We start from the raw sequence: 21,283 nt of genomic DNA on the forward strand, positions 1-21,283 counted from the left end.
AATGTTTTTTTTTTTAATTGTGTAACATTTAACGGAATTTATGAGCTACGCAAATGAACTTGATATTGCACACACAAATTGACCAACTGGAAAATAACCTACAGGCTATTATTGGCTTAATAGCGATATTGCAACCATTGGCGTAGGCACACGTTAAATTGGAACATGGACATTTCGAAATGCCAATTAAAATGTAATCGAAGAAGAAATTTTAAGTTTAAATGACAACAATTGGGTCATCGACTGTTGAATCTGAGTCAATGACACTTGAAATTGACCTGTTAATTTTGTTTTTGAGGTATTTAACCTCAAAAAACAAAAATGACTGTTGGGTCGAATCGCAAAATTGTACTTTCGCTGTTTCGCTGTATCATTAGCATAGATCATTAGTGTGGGGAGACGAGTTGATCTTGAGGGGGGTAATTAAGTGGTGAAAGCGAAAAGTGAGGTTATGTGGTATGAGCCACATGCTGTGGCCGTTCAAGCAAATCAAACATTCTAACGGTACTCGGTAAGTGTAACTCGAGCCGCCGCTGGTTCAGCAGCGAACATTCGTCTTAACAAATAGTATAAAAATAAGATTATGGTTTAGTGCGATAACCTTGTCGGTCGTGTGACATATGTTATCACGATTTCTTCGCTAAATAATAGCGTCAGTCATCCGCGCGTACAGTAGTGCCCACCATGGTCGTAGAAACCTCGCCATCCATCACCAGGTTTTACCTGAAACCTGGTTGCACACCTGCGAAGACCAGCGAAGTTTTGTCCAAACTCCAACAGAAGAATTCCAAACTTTCGAAGCTTGAAACAGAGCTGTGCTATCACGTGGAGACCACATCTCCATTAACAGCGAAGAACAAGACTCTCTTGAAATGGGTGCTTCGGGAGCCCCTCCATCCGGAGCACCTCTCCGAAGAGGCGCACCTATCGGAGCGATCGTCCAGTGAGGTCGTGATCGAGGTCGGACCCAGGTTCAATTTTTCGACGTCGAACTCCACCAACGCCGTTTCGATTTGTCAAAATCTGGGGCTGTCGCAAGTTGTACGAGTGGAGGTGTCGCGACGCTACCTACTCACCTTCGACGAACACGAAGCGACCTCTCGCGTCGAAGAGCTCGCGTCGGAGTTGTACGATCGCATGACCGAGTGTCGCTACACTCCCGAAAATATCCCCAAGAGAAGTTTCAACGAGAAGTTGACGAAGAAAGAGGACATCAGGGAGATCGAGGTGTTGCGGAGAGGCGAAAATGCGATTGAGGAACTCAACGAGGAGCTCGGATTGGCGTTTGACGCTGCCGATCTCAAATACTACACCAATTTGTTCAAGAACGTCCTCAAACGCAACCCCACCAACGTGGAGCTGTTCGATCTCGCCCAGTCAAATAGTGAGCACAGCAGACACTGGTTCTTCAAGGGGAAGATGATCGTGGATGGGGTGGAACACGAAGAGTCTCTGATTGATCTGATCGTCGACACCCAGAAGCACACCAATCCTAACAACGTGATCAAATTTAGCGACAACAGCAGGTGAGAAATAAAAATAACGGAGGAGTTTGGATTCAAGCGATTTGATTCGTTAGTGCCATCAAGGGTTTCTTCCACCGAAGCCTGAGACCCGTCACGGCGGGTTCTGTGAGCGAACTCCGCGAAGCCAACACCGAATCTCACCTGATCTTCACCGCCGAGACTCACAACTTCCCCACAGGAGTGGCCCCGTTCAGTGGCGCCACCACCGGGACCGGCGGCAGAATCCGCGACGTGCAGTGTGTAGGCAGAGGAGGGTACTGCATCGCAGGAACCGCGGGATACTCAGTCGGCAATCTCAACATTCCAGGTGACAACAAAACAACTCCTCGCCCTGTACTAATTTATAACTCCAGGATACAACTTACCTTGGGAGGACGCGTCTTTCGACTACCCCAACAACTTCGCACCCCCTCTAGAAATTTTGGTAGAGGCGAGCAACGGAGCCTCCGACTACGGCAACAAATTCGGCGAACCTCTGATCAGCGGTTTCGTGAGGTCGTTCGGTCTGGTGGACTCCGAGGGTGAGCGCAAGGAGTGGATCAAACCCATCATGTTCAGCGGAGGAATGGGGACCATGGAGGCCTCGATGACGGAAAAACAATCGCCGAAACCTGGACACCAAATCATCAAAATCGGGGGGCCGGTGTATAGAATCGGCGTGGGGGGCGGTTCGGCCAGTTCCGTCGAAGTCCAAGGCGACAACAAAGCCGAATTGGACTTCAACGCGGTGCAGAGAGGTTTGTAGAGTGCACTGGAAGGGGTCGTGTAAGATTGTTGTCAAATAGGGGATGCGGAGATGGAGCAGAAGCTCAACAGAGTCGTCAGAGCTTGTCTGGAACTGGGGAAGGACAATCCGGTGGTGAGCATTCACGATCAAGGAGCTGGAGGCAACGGAAACGTCTTGAAGGAGCTGGTTGAGCCAGTCGGGGGCATCATATACGCCAATCGATTCGAATTGGGCGACCCCACGATCAACGTGTTGGAGCTCTGGGGTGCGGAGTACCAAGAAAACAACGCTCTGCTTTGCAACAAGGAAGACTTGGAAGTACTCAGGAACATCTGCAAGAGGGAGCGGTGCCCCATCAATGTTGTAGGTGAAGTGACCGGAACCGGCAGAGTGGTTCTCGCTTTGGACGAGACCAAGAAAGTCGTACCCTTCAATCTGGAACTGACACATGTCTTAGGTACGTGAGTGGTACCGATTTAACGGCTTGATTGATTTGAATTGATTTTGATTAGGTAAAATGCCGCGCAAGGTCTTCAAACTGGACCGGAAAGCGCCACTATTGAAAGATTTGAAGCTTCCCGACGCCCTTTCAATTTACAGTACCTTGGAACGGGTGCTGCGTCTGCCTTCCGTGGCAAGCAAGCGGTACTTGACCAACAAGGTCGACAGATGCGTCACGGGTCTCATCGCTCAACAGCAATGCGTCGGACCTTTGCACACTCCGTTAGCGGACGTAGCTGTCACCGCGATTTCGCATTTCGGCTACGTGAGTACCAACAGTACCGTGGAAAAGTACCATTCGCAAAATGTCATTTCAGGAGGGGATCGCTTCCGCCATCGGCGAACAACCGATCAAAGGCCTCGTCAACACCGCCGCCGGGGCCCGCATGACCGTCGCAGAGTCCCTCTCGAACCTCGTCTTCGCCTTGATCTCGGACATCAGAGACGTCAAGTGCAGCGGCAACTGGATGTGGGCGGCGAAACTCCCCGGAGAAGGCGCCGCCCTCTTCGACGCTTGCAAGGCGATGTGCGACATGATGAACCAAATCGGGGTGGCAATCGACGGCGGCAAGGACTCCCTGAGTATGGCGGCGCGCGTAGGTAGAGAGACGGTCAAAGCTCCGGGGACTCTTGTGGTCTCGACGTACGCCCCCTGTCCCGACGTCCGCAAAGTGGTGACTCCGGATCTGAAAGTCCCGGCGACCGGAAAATCGGGACACTTGCTGTTTGTCGACTTGTCGCACGGGTACAGTCGAGTAGGTGGCGCTGCCGTCGCTCAAGTATTCGGACAGTTGGGGAAAGAATGCGCCGACGTGCAGAACGCGCAAGAGTTGAGAGACGCTTTCGTCGCGACTCAGGAGTTGATCAGAGATGGCGCTGTTCAAGCGGGTCATGACGTCAGCGACGGCGGGTTGATTGTTTGCCTGTTGGAGATGTGTTTCGCCGGGATTAGCGGAATGGAGGTGCAGGTGACGCACAGACAAGGCAAGACTATTCCGATTTTGTTCTCGGAAGAGGTCGGTTGGGTGTTGGAGGTGTTGGACAGCGACGTCAAACACTGCTTGGATGTGTTCAAGGTAGATAAAAAAAAAACAATCGACTTTTTCTAATGTGGTTATTCCAGAAACACAAAGTGCCGGTTTACAAGATTGGGAAGAGCGTCGGGTGCGACGTCGACGCCAAAATCACCATATCTGTCAACAACGCGTGCATCGAGAGCTCAGTACTGCCATTGATGCGTATGTGGGAAGAGACGAGCTACAAACTGGAACTGCAGCAAACCATCAAAATGTGCGCCGACTCTGAGTACAACTCTTTGACGTCCAGGTCCCACCCCAAGTACAGACTGACCTTCGATCCTGACGTGGACTCGGCCATCAAGGGCCCGGTTCACGTGAAAGTAGCCGTGTTGAGAGAGGAAGGTACGAACGGCGACCGCGAAATGGCCGCGGCTCTGGTCAGAGCCGGCTTCAAGGTCTGGGACGTGACGATGCAAGATCTCCTCATGGGGACCGTCACTCTGGACCAGTTCCGCGGCGTCATCTTCCCCGGAGGTTTCAGCTACGCCGGTACGTAACACAATGGTCTATGATGGATGCGATTGTTGACTTATGCTGAACCCGCGAAACGTCAGATGTCAATAAACCTGCACTAAGTTGGTGGTAAAGAAAGTCCCTAACTGAAACGCTAGGTTGGCAACGGAAAAGTACCAACAGTATTTTGACTTGTTATTATTGTTAAAAATAATGCGGAAACAAACAATTCCTCAGCTTCCGCGTCGAGTTTACATTATACAACGTGTCTCAGAAATAGTAATAGAACTCGTTAATAGCAGCAATATTATAGTCCATTTATTTTAAAAACAATTATTGTCAATGTCAAAATTCCACCCTAAAACCTTTCGTTTCGGAACATCTGTATCGTAAAATCTCCCTAGATTAGGTTTGAGGTTATCTCAATAATTTTCAAAAGTAAAAAATGATGACGTCATTGCGCAAAAACCAATGCTATTATTTAAACAAATTGTGTCACAGTGTGGCACTTCTCAAAATAAAGTCGAAGTGTTCGAGCGATTTTCTTAAAAACATCGCATAATGCTATTATGAATTTTGTTCCAAACTTTATCAATGCTGTATAATGATAAGGGTGGAGGAGAAAAGAGAGAATCATATGGTAAAGTCCAATTTTTACCCTTTTGAGGTGACGTCACGATTTCCTTCCTCGCTTTCTCTTTATTGAAACGACAGAAACAGAAAAAAAAGGCACCTTTATTTATTGATGGTCACTTTGAGGTTATTTTATGCTCCTGTCAATTTGACAATTTTTAATTTCTTTCACTTCTTTCACATTGATTACAAACATAACCTTTCGAAGCAATTGTCAACAAATTTTACACATTTATAGTTATTTATGATCAATTCAAATTTGTTTCTGCTCCTAGCTCAAACATTCGTAAAGTTACTAGATAATGACGTCATCGCAAAAGGGTAAAAATTGGACTATATTAAATGAAAACTATTTTAATAATGAATATTTTAAACTGACCTTAATGAATCGCCCGTAATTAAGATAATGACAAAATGTCTCCTAAATTGAGTGTATTAATCCGTAAAACTTCTCATAAAGTAATCAGAGTAATCAAGAGTATCAATTGGGATCGAACATACCAAGTCCTTCATGTACCCCCAGAAAAGAAGTCGCACGGAAATTGCCTGGAGCACTCCCGCACATTCACCATACACAATGTATTCACTATTCGAAAATAAACTCGACATTTTCACAAAATTTCGGCGTAAATCACAGAATCAACACGGTAGTAAACACCTGCCCGTTGGAGTCGGATAAAACTAACTAAAAATTTAATCCTCTAGCTCGGCCGAGGAGCGAAAAAACTTTATTCTAAAAACACAATGTTTTGCGCTGATTTTACAAAAACTAGTATTTCACTCACGGTCACTGTCATTGCGTAAAATATGAAATGAAAATTATATTTCGAAAAAATTGTACTTACATAACAATTTTGTTGTTCTTAACGAGATCTGTCACTGGTTATATTAATGTACCTACTTATTTTTGAGACACGTTGTAAATGGTAATTGGTGGACCAGTCAAAATCAAATGTCAAATGTCAGTTGTGCAGAAAATGCACAAGCGTTCTGTAGAATTTGTTTTCCATTATAAACCAGGACGATTAACTCGCATGTTACGGCATAAGCTTACAGATCCTATCCCAAATTAACATCCGTCGTAAACCAGCCCTAACCTCCTCGTTTCAGATGTTCTGGGCTCTGCGAAAGGTTGGGCGGGCAGCATTCTCTTCAACCCCAAGATCAAGGAACAATTCGACCGGTTCTACAACCGTCCGGACACCTTCAGTCTGGGGGTGTGCAACGGCTGCCAGCTCATGGGTCTGATAGGGTGGGTCGGCGAGTTGGGCCCCGACAACGCACCCAACGTGATGCTGGAACACAACGTTTCCGAGCGATTCGAGTGCCGCTGGAGCACGGTGCGCATCGACAAGTCCAAAGCCATAATGCTGAAGGGCATGGAGGACTCAGTTTTTGGGGTGTGGGTGGCGCACGGAGAGGGACGGTTCACTTTCAAGGACTCGAGAGTGTACGAGGCTCTGAACAGGGATAAGTGTGTGGGGTTGCGATACGTCGACGACAACGGAAATCCGACCGAAATCTATCCCATGAATCCCAACGGGAGCATCGGAGGAATCGCCGGGATCTGTTCCAGTGACGGGCGCCATCTCGCGATGATGCCACACCCTGAACGGTGCGACCAACTTTATCTGTGGCCGTATCTGCCGTCAGATTGGCAACACTATCAGAAGAGTCCCTGGGAGAAAATGTTCAGGAATGCGTTCGACTGGTGCTGTAACGTGAAGTTCTTCCAAGTTTATTACTAAACGTGCCTTAATTTCTACAAAAAAAAATATATTTTGATAATAATACATTTATATAAGCAATCGCTTGTTTTTGTTTATCATGAATCGGTAACGCTACTGATAGCAAAAATAGGTATGTCACGTGACGTGTCATATGAGGATGAGTCAGACATTTATCAAAGAAGACAAAGAACTTCGCATATTTGGCATTTAGAAACATTTACAGCTAGAAAACTGCGCAGAATGATTTTTTTAAAAATTTGTTTTATTGTGTTCACGTCAACTAGAGTTATTAATAGATGAGACAGTAAACTTGGACTTTGAGGTGTGCGAGTCATGTTTTGTCGAGTTGACGAAGACTTTTGTTGTTATGTAGAGTGTCGGAACAACAACTGGTACATATCCTCAATTTATCCCATTAAAACTTAATGGGGTTGCAATTATCCAATAAAACATTTTGAAGCCGTCTCACTCAGCCTGTTTATGTAACACGAGAAAAATGATCCGGACAAACACTCTAAAACACAAAACAAACAAACCGCGACACCAATAATAGCGCAATTTGGACAAAATAAATAAAACGAATAACAATTTTTAAATTCCCCTCCTCCATTGTAGAGGGCGCACGCGCACCACATCGCTTTTTTGACACATGACGCACTTCTTTGCATTTAGTTGTCAGCTGAGTGCGGCGACTGTTAGACATGAATGTTGTGATTGTTTTGCTGTTCCTGTGCCATTATTTTATAGATAATGGCACGGCGGAACACGAGAAGTACATAAGAACGGTGCACGGATACGAAGACCCTCCCGCAGGTCGAGGTAAAACGTTCGTGGTAGAGCGCGATTTCGAAAATGAAGTGTCAGAACGGCCTCACGTCCGAAAAAGATCCGTTGTTGTCTCCGGCAACGACACGACCATCATACAGAAGGTAATTATGCCGGTGCCGTCGAAACCTGAAAATTCATACGTGGACGGCGATTATTTACGTCACGTGTGTTTGTTTATCGATGCACTTTCCTGGAACAGGCCGCTCCTTTCGCGCATTTTAAAAATGTTTTTTGGCAGAGTACCACTTTTGTATTTGTAGCGTTTTCGGTATTGATTCGCTGCCAGAGGTGTATTTATCGAGGTTTTTTAATAACCTTGGCAGTTGTGATTGGACTGATGCAGCTGCGAATAAAGGGGAAGTCCTCGAGTTGACAATATTTTCCACAAAAACACGAACGACACGAGATAGGACAAGGCGCAGCCCAGTATTGGAGGAAGTGGTAAATGGGGGAAGTCCAGTCCACGTGTCTTCGTCTTAAAAACCACCTCCCACAATAAATGAACGTGCAGGGTGGTTTTTAGACCAATGTCTAAAAAAACCACCCTCCACGTTTATTTTTTGTTCCATATTTTGACGGAACAATCAAGATGGACTAGTTACGAAATGGAATATTTAACTTGAACTCGGGTTTCGCCAAGAAGCGAAGACAAAACAAACACCGCAAGCGGATTAAGTTTATTTTTCCAATGAGTAATCACAGAAGTGTGATTTACTCCGGTCTCAAGAACTGGTCCGGATTTGTCTAAATTATTTAGTGTTATTTAATGATTTTTCATTTCCCCATCCGCAGTTTTCCATCATTCTATTAATCCAATTTTTTTTTATTTATTCCGGAAGTCAGGTTGTCGTCAGTGTGAATCTGCTCGTCTCGGACGCCCTTGAAAAAAACCTTGGATTTTGGCTTCAGACAGGGTTAGATCGTTGACACAGTTTCTAGTATTCGGAATGGTTTATCGATTATGAAAATTTTATTTCCCAATTTACATAAATAGCCGAGTTGCTGTCGAATGAATCTTCCTGCTTTCCCGAGATGCCCTTGAAGAAATGTTCGTATGTCGGGTTTCGGAAGCGAGAGATCAATGATGACTGAAGGAGTCCAGTTCGAAGTTCTTCCATGCCGAAGATTTTATTTCTCAGCTTTATCTTATCGTATTTCAAACGAGGCACATTGAGATCTATTTGTTTCGTTAAATTTCAGATTTCAGCGAGTCCAGTGGATCAGTTCGTCAATCGTTCGATCCTATTTTGTTGTTATTTTCCAGAAACTATTGATCTCGGAAATTTTGTGGATTTGTTTGGATTCGGCACATGTCAAATTAATTACATCCGATATGATAAAAATATATTTTTCCATATGTGTTCTCTCTGTTTTATCTTTTGCATAAAGGAGCCGCCCCCCATCAACTGTCCCCCGATGATGTCTAATTTATTTTCACCTGTCCTCCAACGTACGAAACAAGGGAATAATTGAACTGGAAACGAAACAATGTAACGACATTCGTTATCGGTGTTTATTTTAAAATTCAAACTGTAGCACTCATTATCAACAGTGTAGAAATGTTCGGCTGATACGAATACATTAGTTGTTATGATCCTACATTTTAATCGGTCAGCGATAAAATTTTTACAGTTTTGAGCAAACAGTTTTGAATAATTTGCAACAAATTAAAAGCAACTTTGTATTTTCTCGTCTGAATGATTTAATCGATCAGAGCGAATTACGTAAATTCAGTAAACAACAAATCAGTCGATCCACCCAGTTACTTGTTTGTTTTTAGAGCAATTTTTCAAATGAAGTGAATTATGCAATCTTGCGTCGGGCGACGTTGCGTTTTGTTGCATAAAACTGCTTACGTATCCCTCCTATCACATAACGCAACGATACAAACATATCTGATGACATGTCGAATGAAAAAAAAAATGTTTTTCTTTCAGATGAACTATCTGAACGACACCCACAAGCAGCTGATGGTGCATTGGGTCGGCGAGGGAAGCAACGTGATAATCTGCCTAGCACGCGACCCCAACTCCAGCCCGAGTCTGGTACATGTGGGACCTTCTGCGGTTTACATCTCTTACGACTATGGAGACAGTTACAACAACAAAACAGATCTCTTCAAGTTGTCCAACGGTTCCTACGCGATTCTCGAGAAGTTCTACAATCATCCGAAATACAACACTCATGTGAGTCAACAGTAGTCTAATCGGAGATCCTGACGCAGTCGGATCAAGTTTTCAGAAATACAATATCGTGTGATTCATGGGTCTGTGGTTGACAGTAGTCTAGTATGTGTAACTTTTTAACTCAGATTATTATGCCTAGTTTTCTTAGTCATTTTTCTATTTTCTATGCATTTTTTTTTCAACAAAAACCGGTACTTTTACCAAAACATCAAAAACAACGTTGAATTTGACTTTTTGCCCTGATTTTTAACCCCTTTTTTCTAACTCAGATTTTCCCAAAAACATCAATTTTTTAGGAAAATGAGTCACGTCGATTATAAAAGCCTGCCAAGTGGAGAATGAGACCATTATGCTACTTTTTGTCACGATGTGCTCGTGGCGCTAGTTATCCTCTTGTGACAAGTTGAATTTGACAATTGATAATTTAGGTTAATACTTCATTTTGTGTTGGAATTTAAACAAGAAGGGATACAACAAAATATCGTCCAAATTATCACAACCAATTCTATTGCTATCAAAAAACCAGAATAAATAACACTTCAATTTAAACCACACGCAATTTAGCTGTCAGTGAGGTGACAACTAGCGCCACGGCAAAAATCGGAATTACTCGCTATTTTGAAAAATTGCTTACACGGGCGACGCTTTGTGCCATTAAAAATTCGCAATAAAAAATATTTAGCGTCATTTATCGGGATAAAAATTGAAAATTGAAGAGAATTGAATAATTTGTAATTTGAAAATATACAATTACTTTAATTGCAAAATTACCAAAAAAAAACAAAAAATATGATGGCACAAATTAACAAGGTTTTTAAGATAACTTTGAAGACACCATTATTTTTATCAATATATCTTACTACAGCCTTAAAGTCAAATTAGTATATTATGATACGAGTCTTATAAGAAGCATTTTATCGCACGCACGGGTTTAGAGCACGACGAGCGTAGCGAAGAGTGCCCTAAAGGAGTAAGTGCGATAAAATGCCTTATAAACGAGATGTCATACAGTATTTTTTCTACTTTGCCACATTTTCAATGAAAAAAAATAATTTAAAACCGTTAAAGTTGAAGGTTTCCACCCAAGGTCACGTCTGCGGTCTGCCGCGACACCACAGTATCCGTCAACATTAAAAAATTAAATTTCACTGTTTTTAGTATTATTGTTATATCACGCCTTTTCCTATTACGATACGCAAAACAGTATCGTAATAGCATCAGTACGAACGCAAAGTAGAAAAACATAATTATAATATGGTTTTCAAAACAGCAGGTTAAATTAAGTAATATGAACATTTAAATTTTATGACATAGGAGTATATAATTATTATAAAAATCTAAATAGCATTTAGATATCCAATAGAAGAATTCAGTTTTATAAACTTGCGGATATATCTGCAACCAACAATACGGTGTTGTAATGTGTTTCACCTGATCTGTGATTTCGTCGTGCGCAATCGCTGGAACCATTAGTGAACAAGTGAACACTGCATATCTGTTGTTTGGTTGTAGTAGTTTCTTCCATAGGTTTCTTTTCGCTGCAGTTTTTTTTGCCTGCTTTTTTATTTTGATAATGGCTTTTTCAGCGAACAGACCCAATTTATTTCAGAAGGTTGGTGATCGAAAGTTTCACAGAAATCAGTAAGTTACTCGAAACAAAGCAGTGCATCGCGCTAACAATATTCTTTGGTTGAATTAATTAATACAGAATATGCCCAAGGGAGTCCGTTTCGGCTCAGGGACGCGAGGGTCGCGGGTTCGATTCCGACTGTGAAACAAATTTTTTACTTTTTAAAAACGATTTAAACTTGGCATGAAAATTTTTATGGATTACACGTCCAGAAAATGTTTTGCAAGTGCTCGTATTGTTTCGCCGCGGCTAGGCGCCTTGGCTACGCAATACCACTCACTCGCAAAATATTTTCTGGACTAGTAATCCAAATAACTATTGTAGAACTACAAAAAAAATGTGGGTCGGTATGGTGTCGACAAAACAAGACACAGAAGAGCAGTTTGGGAAGCCACGAGAGGCTAAAATAGAAGTTTTTGAAGCCGTTAAATCCATTGTATTTTCGTACATCTCAGACTCGTGGGTTAATCGAATGATCATACGTTTTTACGAAATCCAAGAGACTGCCACACTTAGTGACGTAAAAATTGTGTTGAAGGGGGTAAAGGATCAAATTGAAATTACGTTTGGGAGCTCTTCGAGTAAGAATTCGTTCGTTGACGCCATTACGCTTCCAAGGTAAATATAGTTTTTTTTACAAATGAGATTGATTACCAAGTTTTTGCAGTAGTGACAGCGATTCAGGGACAAGTCAAAGTGAGAGTATCGGCGAACTGCGTAATATTTAATATATTGTTAATTAATTCATTATCTAAAATCTTATTTGTTTGCTGCAAAATGTATTGATTGAAATAAATGATATTTTCTGTGCATTTTTTTTTTTTCAACAAAAACCACAGATCCAGTTGTTACGTCTGGATCACATTTTTTAAGAAATCATAAAAAAAAGGGTAGTCTTCCTTATTTTTGGCATAAAAATCTGACTCGCATTTTTAAAAAGGCCATAAAAAATAGGGTAATTTCCATTAAAAAAATGGAGGTTTCAATAGATAAAATGAGCTTAAAAACTAGTTATGAAAGTCATACTTTTTTTTCATGAATTTGTAGATTGATTAACGAGCAATCAAGCAAATAACTGAAAAAAAGAGACTTTCATAACGTGTTGTACTCACTATTTTTTTGCATATCGAGAAAAGTTGAAAAATTTGGTCTAAAAGGAAAAAAAAAAATAGGTATGCTTTGACAATCATCTCCAAGGAGATGGAATAAAATGATGCAAAAAAGTGCTACTTGCACTACGATTTTTCGTGTAAAAAAGTGCTACTTTCACTACGATTTTGCGTGTAAAAAAGTGCCACTTTCATTACGATATGCAAAAAAGGTTATTTTCTCAATTTTTTGTGTTTTTGAAAAGACCTCAATGGGCTGTTTTTCAAACTCAACAAACTTCAACAACTAAAACTTGAAATTTGACTCATTTTCCTAAAAAATTGATGTTTTTGGTAAAATCTGAGTTAGAAAAAAGGGGTTAAAAATCAGGGTAAAAAGTCAAATTCAACGTTGTTTTTGATGTTTTGGTAGAAGTATCGGTTTTTGTTCAAAAAAAAAAATGCATAGAAAATAGGAAAATGACTAAGAAAACTAGGCATAATTATCTGGGTTAAAAAGTTACACATATTACACTACTGTCAATCACAGACCCATGAATCACACGATATTCTATTTCTAAAAATTTGATCCGATTGCGTCAGGATGTCCGATATTTGTTGAATAATTTTTCTTTCGTTATCTGACGCCGTTTTGATTTTCAGTTTGTTTTTGCCGACGTGACCCACAACTTGTTGTTCGTAACGACGAACCACGGTCGGGACATCAAGAGAATCGAGCTGGATTTTACGCCGTCCGACGTGTCCTTCGACGAGATGCAACCGTCAGTGTTCGCAGTCCTGGACAAAACCCAATCGATCCACAAAATCTGGATGACTGAGAATTTCGGAACCTCGTTCAAACAAGTCCAAAGCTACGTCAAATCGTACCATTGGGTCAAAGTGGACGACATGCGCCACACTCTGACCGTGCAGAGGCTCGAACCGAACGGTTTCAGCGCCATCGTCTACTCCAACGACCTGTTCTGGAACCGATCGGTTCTGATTTACGCGGCTCGCGTCGAAGATTTCTACATCAAAGGAGATTACATTTTCACGACGCGACGAGACGGGAATAATATGGACATGTTGGTTTCGTTCAGGCTCGGTAGACAGATCAGGTGCATCTTCGACAGTCCCCTCCCGCGCAAAAGCTTCTTCGTCGTCGACGTCACCAGCAACAGAGCTCTGGTGGCCGTCAGCCATTCGGACACGGTTTCGCACCTGTACGTGTCGGAAAACCTCGACACGGAAGAGAACGAAGTCAAGTTCACGCTGTCCCTCGAAGATGTTCTTTGCTATTTCCCCGGATCGACCTGGCACGACACCTGGATCCAGTAAGTTTGGCTTTTCGGAACGGATCGAGAGTGTGGTGCGTTGTCCAGTCACGTTTCAGAGGAAGCCTTCGCCGACGTCTACAAAGTGGAAGGTCTCTCCGGTGTGTACATCGCGTCCAGAGTGTTGACCAAGCCCGTCGGCAACAACCTAGGCCCCCAACATCTCGGCTCGGTCATCACTTTCGATCACGGCCGCTCGTGGCGCCTCATCAAGGCGCCGGAAAAGGACATCGAAGGACAACCGAACGCGTGTCCCGTCCACAATTGTTCCTTGCACTTGAGTCAAAAGTTCAGCCAGTTGTACCCCGACACCAGGTCCATAAGCATCTTGTCGAGCAAGTCGGCACCGGGGATCATCATTGCGACCGGTGTCTACGGCACGTCGCTCAAGGTAAGCGGTCAAGGTTAACGGCAAGAGCGACGCGTAAGGCACAAGGAATCTGGGTTCGTGCACCAGAGAAAGCAATAAGATAAAAGATAAATTTTGACCGATCGGGTGAAAGCGTCTAGGGGAATTTGGTTTTTATCTGTCAACTGTCAATAGTGTCGCCAGATGTTTGAGTGATGATAATTACTTCAGAAATTAATAAATAGATCGATTTAGTCAATTAATAAAGGTGGGTCTGTGTGTGAAATTGATTTGTTGACAGTGTGGGGGCTATCGCTTTGCACAATACTTCACTTGTGATGTTGCCAGATGATAGCTGAGCCCTGAGCGCATGCCCAAAATAAAAGTTAAGTAACTTTCGGTATCGTATTGTAAAATTGATTTGTAGGGTCATTACGGAGTGTACATCAGCAACGATGCCGGCCTCACCTGGAAGCAGACGCTCCGAGACTTGTACTTCTTCAACATGGGCGACCACGGCGGTATTTTGACGGCCGTGAAATATTTCAAATTGCGCGGGGAAACGCGCCACGTCCTCTACTCGACCGACGAGGGAGAGAATTGGAAACAAGCGGCCTTCCACGACCAGGACATCCGGCTGTACGGGTTGATGACTGAGCCTGGCGAGAACACGACCGTGTTCACCATGTTCGGGTCTTTGCCCCAGGAGCACCAATGGATCATCGTGAAGCTGGACATGATCAAGACGTTCGAATACAACTGCTCGAAGGTGAGACTCGAGCGGTTCGAACGAACGGGATTGTCAGTTTGGGGTTTCAGGACGACTACAAGACGTGGTCGCCGAGTCAGAACGACGACAGCCGGAACTACATCCCGTGCGTGCTGGGCCAACAGGTGACCTACCAGCGCAGAATGCCCCACGCCAATTGCTACAACGGCGAGAATTTCGACTCTCCGATCTCGATGATGCCGTGCGGTTGCGACATCTACGACTACGAATGGTGAGCGTAACAGTTGAGAGTTCGTAAATTTGACGGTTTGTTTGCAGCGACTTCGGGTTTGTTCGGTCGGAGAAACCGGGAAATTGCGTGAGGAACACTACAGTGTTGGCAGATCCTTACAAAATCCCGGCCTCGTGCAAGCCAGGCAAGTTTTACAAGCGCACCAAAGGCTACAGGAAAATACAGGGAGACGTGTGCGTCGACGGTTTCGAAAATCATTACATACCCGAGGATATTCCGTGTCCCTTCAGTGAAGTCCAAGAGTTCTTGCTTTTCGCCCAGAGAGAGCGCATCAGTCGATTCAATCTCGTGACGCAGACGCTGGAAGAACTGCCGGTGAAGAAGTTGAAGAACGTGATAGCGATAGATTTCGATATGAAGAACAATTGCGTGTATTGGGCCGACATCGCTTTGGACACGATCGGGCGGCAGTGCTTGAACAGCAGCGAACCGGAGATTTTGGTATCCAGCGATTTGGCGTCGATCGAGGGCATGGCTCTCGACTGGATCTCCAACACTTTGTATTTCGTGGACGGGATGCGCTCGAAGATCGAGTTGATCCGCACCGACATCCAACACAGCGGAAGAATGAGACGGACGGTCTTGGGAAGCGACGTCCTGAAGAAACCGAGAGGGATCGCGTTGCATCCCAAGGCGGGTTACATGTTTTGGACCGACTGGTCCCTGGAGAATCCGTCTGTGAATCGCGCCGACCTCGACGGCACCAACATCAAGAGGTTGTTCAAGAAGCCGCAAGTAGAGTGGCCCAACGGCATCACGATCGATTACATAGCGGAGAGGATCTACTGGGTGGACGCCCGCCAGGACTACATCGCCAGCAGCGACCTCCACGGCGACTACTTGAAGATGATCGTGTCGCACGACGACGTCGTCTCGCATCCGTTCGCGGTCGCCGTCTTCAAGAACAACATGTACTGGGATGACTGGAAGAGAAACTCGATCTTTAGCGCCGACAAGGACACCTTCAAGGGGGTGGAAGTCTTGAAGAAGCAGCTGCCGGGGCTGATGGATCTGAAGGTGTACGCGCACGGCATCCAGGTCGGTAGCAACGCCTGCAGCGGCAACAAGTGTTCGTACATCTGCATCAGCAAGCCCAAGAAGAATCAGAGCGTCTGTCTCTGTCCAGACGGTGAGTTACTTTGACAGCGCCGTGGATGTGGATAAATGTTTTTTTTTTTTTTGGTAGGAATGGAGTACAATAACGGAAAGTGTCTGTGTCCTGGCCCGGTGCAGCCCTTGGCGAACTTCACGTGTCCCCCTTACCAGCAGACCTGCAGCTCCGACCACTTCACGTGTCGGAACGGCTTGTGCGTGCCGAGAGGATGGAAGTGCGACGGCGAAGACGACTGCGGCGACTCCTCCGACGAGACCCAGTGCGGCACCCAGACCTGCCCGCCGAACTACTTCATCTGCGACACCACCAAGTGTCTGCCGCAGTACTGGCGTTGCGACTACGACAACGACTGCGTGGACGGCGCCGACGAGATGAACTGTCCGAGGCAAAACTGCACCGAGGGTCAGTTCACCTGCAGGAACGGCAGGTGCATAGCGGCAAAGTGGAAGTGCGACGGCGAGAACGACTGCAGGGACGGTTCGGACGAGATGAACTGCGAACCGGCGGAGCCGCACACTTGCAAAGGTAGCAGTTGCGGGGTGGGTGGCGGCGGAAATGTACCGGAATGTTGGTTGCAGATGACGAGTTCGCGTGCACGATCGGCGGCGTCAAGTGCATACCCAGGACGTGGCACTGCGACGGGGACAACGACTGCAGAGACAGCAGCGACGAAGCCAACTGCAAGAACTACAAGTGTCTGGACATGCAGTTTTCGTGCGGGCCCCCGAGCAACAAGTGCATCTACAAGACGTGGGTTTGCGACGGGGATCAAGACTGTCCGGACGGAAGAGACGAGGCGAATTGCACGACGACGGCGCCGGAAGGTGGAGACGTCTCCGATCAGTTCATTTCCAAGGTTGTCGTCGTAAAGTGCTTTTGTTTTGTAGAGTTGAGAGTTTTTGTTTTAGAACGGAACGTGTCAGGACTGGATGTTCAGATGTCTCAACCAGAAGTGCATTCCGTATTGGTGGAAATGCGACGAAGCCGACGACTGCGGCGACAACAGCGACGAAATCGGATGTCCCTCGAACACGACCCCCGCGCCCAAGTCGATAACTATTGTGCCGCCTTTTGCCACAACTTGCGGCCCCAACCAGTACATGTGCGAGACGGGCGGCTGCATCCTCTCGTCGTGGGTCTGCGACGGAATGGCCGACTGCAAAGGCGGCGAAGACGAGGTCCACTGCGAGAACGCCGTCAACTGCACCAGAGACCAGTTCAAGTGCAGGATAGACGGCAGCTGCGTGCCGCTGTCTTCCGTCTGCAACCAGCACATGGACTGTCCCGATGGTACCGACGAGGTGTCTTGCGACCACAACTTGCCCAGCGGTCCGGCGACTCCCAGCTGCTCCAAGGGGTATTTTCCGTGCGACGGGGGCAGCTGCTACCCGTTGGCGACGCTCTGCGACGGCCGCGTCGACTGCAAAGACGGCTACGACGAGCAGAACTGCACCAAGAACTCGAGGGTGTATCAGGTGTTGCAGATGGGGGTGGACGAACGCGGGATAAACGAGTCGAGCTTGCTGCTCTACTGGTGGATTCCCACACCCCCCAAGGACAGTCTGGAGTTTATGCCGTCGATCAGCAAAGCCGGACAAGACGCGTGGGAGAATCAGACCTGGACCAACAACACCGACTACAGGTTTACCAACTTGCAGCCGGCGACCAAGTACAACATGACGATCTACGTCCGGATACAGAACGCGAAGAGGGTGTTCCTGCCGGCCAAGTATTTCGTCGCGTACACCGGAGAGAGCGTGCCGAGCGAGCCTTGGAACATAACAGCCGTCCAGAAGAACGGGTCGCACGTGTTGCTCTCGTGGAACAAGCCGGTGAATCCTAACGGCCAAATCGTCAACTACCAGATCTGTTGGTACCCACCGCTGCCTCCGATCAAGCTGAAGTTGAGCGGCAACGAGACCGCCCACTTGCTGGCGGCGTTCTTCGAGCCGGACGTGGTGTATTCGTTTTACGTGATCGCCCACAACAGGAAGTACGAGAGCAAAAGGTCCGAAGTGGCGACTCTCAAGTTCGACGGCGATCCGAAATTGCCCGAAATCGAATTTCTGAAAGTGAACAAAGTGAGCGAGAACAGCGTCAGTTTGTCGTGGAAGTACAACAAGACGGTCGAGGGTTTCAACGTGAACATCATCCCGGAGAAGGAGTACCCCAGGATGGAGGTGCGCACCACCAAAACTAATTCCATCACAATCGACAACTTGGCACCCGGAGCTCACTACACGTTTTTGGTGGACGCGTTCAAGAAGACGTTCGTGGGGCCCGAGAGTCGCTTGCAAGTCATCACCCCCGGGAAAACTCTCCCCGAGGTGTCGTCCATTCAAGGGAAAGCCGTGAAGGAGCACGGCACCAGTGTCAAATTGAGTTGGGATCCGCCCAAGGATTCCAGGAAGGTCGCCTGGACCTACGGAGTGTACTACGGAATCGAAGAGGAAGAGCTCTACGAAAGTGAGGGATGCAGAATCGGTGGCGGTGTCAGGTGATTAATTGTTTGGTTTTTTAGAGCCCAGATTGGAAACGAAGAATCTAACTGCGACTGTTAATAATTTGAAAGCTTGCGAGATTTACACGTTCAAGATCGGTGTGGTAGGTCCCTACGGTTACGGTCCGCTGTCGCGCAAACAAATGGACATCAGCACGTCCATGAATAAGAAAGCGCACCCGAAGAACTTCACCGCGAAGAGAGACGAGTCCAATCCGTTGATGATGTCGGTGCGGTGGTACCCGTCGTGCCCCCCGATCGGAAAACCGATCTCGTACGTGGTGAGTATTCGTTGCATGTCGAGTTGTTTCGAGATTGTAATCGTGAAATGTCAGATTCGCGTGTACGAGAGAGTCAAGGACCACACCTGGATCGTGAAGAAGAACAGCGGCAACTTCAGCCACGAGTTCAACATAACGTACGGCGCCATCTACGACGTGAGCGTGGCGACAGACGACCCGGAAGCAATCTACACGTCCAACCAGACTGTGTACGGCCCGCCGATCTTGCCCCCGTACGAGGTCAAGGTCTTCCTGGAGAAGAACGGCAGTTACATCGTGTACTGGCAAGAGCGCGACGTTCCGAAACCCGTCGGGCCGTACAAGTACGTGGTGCTGGTGTCGGAGGGCAACGCCCTGAACGAAAGCACGGCTCTGAGGTTCCCCGCCGCCAAGCCGCCCTTCATCTACACGAACAACTCGTCGAGCACGTACACTTTCGCGGTACAGATCGTGGCCGACAGCGGATACAAGTCGAGCGTGTCGGAGAGGTTGAGCATGGCGGCGACGGTGGCGGAGGCGGCGACGTCCGCCGTCTCCGGGACCAGTCTCTGGGTGATCATCGTCCTGACGGTGTTGGCGATTGTGGTGCTCGCGGCATTGGGCGTGTTCGTCGTCAAGCATCGCCGATTGGAGAACAGCTTCACGCGGTTCGCCAACTCGCACTACGACACCAGGTCGGGAGCGGCGACTTTCGACGACAACGGTTTGGAGGAGGAGGAGAGCCCGCAGATCACAGGGTTTTCGGACGACGAGCCGCTCGTCATAGCGTAGCAGTTTACTAGTATTGTGAGAAACGTGAGACTTGGATTGTAACGGGGGTAGGGTCGATGGTTACCAAATATATTCGCGTTCGATTGCTATCGCCGTGCAAAGCGTCAAATAGTATTTGTCCATTTAATAATAAATTTTTAACCATGTTGTGACTATTCCAAATTTATTGTATATTAAACTAGTCTTATAAATTTAATAATGCTATATAAATGTAGAAAACACTCGAGTGTTTATTATGTCTTGTTTGTATTACAAAGTTTTTGTTCTGTTAACTTGAACCTTGATTGTGAAGAATTTTTTGATACATTTTGTACGACAGAAACAGTTTGATTGTAGTGTGTGAGGAGTTTCATTCTGACAAATGTTGATATTTTACTGATAGTACAGGTTAATATTATTATTAAGTCAAATTTCTGTGATACATCTCAGTTAAGTTTTATTATTTTTTCATAAAGGAATTTGACTGTCAACAAGTTTATGTGCTTTTACGTGTTTGAATAAACCATTAAAAAAATATGTTTTATAATTGTACACTACCCTTGCGCGGGTAAAATAGCGACAATGCGGTTCAGCGGTGTAAAGTTATGCTGCCACTGCTACTTACGCCGGTTACGTCTCCTAACTTCAAATCGGCCAGTTAGAGTATAAAAAGGAATTATTTAATAATGCAACAACTACAAAAACAAAACGAACAGATGTCAATGTGAAAAACCAGCAGACAAAAGAGTGTGTGCTTAGGACCGCTCGACAGAAGTGAGAACTTCTATCTATGATGCTCGTTACTGATTTTAAGTAATATGTACTGTTACGTTATTTATTTTCCCTGATGGTGAAATTTTCCCAAAATAACGATTTAACAGACTTCGGGTCAAGATGCACTGGAGACTGCTCGAGAGTACAACCTAAATGTGGGGGTGGGTGTTAATAATCGGAAGAAAGAAAATTCTGAGTGGTTTAAACGAAATGAATATATTTTCACCCAGCCCTGCACACGTACAAATCTGATTATTTGATAATAAAAACGTTTCCCACACTCAATAATTATGTACAAAAATGAAGGGTTGTGCCCTCGCCGCGACGAAAAAAAAGGAAAACTCTCGAAAAGTAAATTGAATTCAAAACTAGGTAAATAAAAAAAAGGAGGGAGAGCCGAAAGTGAAGCCCGATATCGTCCTCGACGCTATTCTTCTACGCCGCCCACGATCGGCGGGACCGTTCCCTCGGACCTCACCTCGTTTCCCAAAAAAAAGCTAAATTCAAAATAGAAAAGGAAATCGCGCGGCGGACGAGGAAAAAAGAAATAAAATAAACAAGAACTCTTACAAAAATAGTTATTTGTATAGCAAGGCTGCGAAATCCTACTTAGACGAACCGAGAGAAAAATTGTCGTCAAGGCCGCTTTGCGGCCGAGACAAGACAATCTCGAGGTCGTCAAAGGATTTCGTAGCCAAGGTGTACACAACATTTTGTGTGCAACCCGAAAATTTGTAATTATAAAATGAACAAGTAAAATTTCCTTCACTGTCAATAA

General features: G+C 45.6%; 2 protein-coding genes and 1 long non-coding RNA gene across 3 annotated transcripts; all 3 read left to right on the forward strand.

Moving 5' to 3' along the window:
• The first annotated feature begins 367 nt into the window (after nt 1-367).
• On the forward strand, nt 368-6,727 carry Pfas (phosphoribosylformylglycinamidine synthase). Its single transcript, XM_069051619.1, has 8 exons — nt 368-1,526; nt 1,580-1,833; nt 1,880-2,263; nt 2,312-2,710; nt 2,766-3,019; nt 3,072-3,830; nt 3,878-4,322; nt 6,030-6,727. Exons 1-8 carry the CDS (start codon nt 685-687, stop codon nt 6,665-6,667), a joined length of 3,975 nt encoding a protein of 1,324 aa, XP_068907720.1. The 5' UTR covers nt 368-684; the 3' UTR covers nt 6,668-6,727.
• Nucleotides 6,728-7,304: 577 nt separating this feature from the next.
• On the forward strand, nt 7,305-20,176 carry LOC138133680 (sortilin-related receptor-like). Its single transcript, XM_069051618.1, has 12 exons — nt 7,305-7,578; nt 9,415-9,663; nt 13,045-13,715; nt 13,764-14,106; nt 14,492-14,833; nt 14,884-15,065; nt 15,113-16,215; nt 16,273-16,725; nt 16,779-17,056; nt 17,109-18,666; nt 18,722-18,981; nt 19,036-20,176. Exons 1-12 carry the CDS (start codon nt 7,351-7,353, stop codon nt 19,750-19,752), a joined length of 6,384 nt encoding a protein of 2,127 aa, XP_068907719.1. The 5' UTR covers nt 7,305-7,350; the 3' UTR covers nt 19,753-20,176.
• LOC138133686 (uncharacterized) lies at nt 9,778-12,105 on the forward strand. The gene is made up of 3 exons (XR_011160482.1): nt 9,778-11,304; nt 11,618-11,911; nt 11,961-12,105. It is a non-coding gene; the product is annotated as an uncharacterized lncRNA (long non-coding RNA).
• Nucleotides 20,177-21,283: the final 1,107 nt, after the last annotated feature.

The sequence above is a fragment of the Tenebrio molitor genome, chromosome 6 (genome assembly GCF_963966145.1).
Source record: "Tenebrio molitor chromosome 6, icTenMoli1.1, whole genome shotgun sequence".
Lineage (NCBI taxonomy): Eukaryota > Metazoa > Arthropoda > Insecta > Coleoptera > Tenebrionidae > Tenebrio > Tenebrio molitor.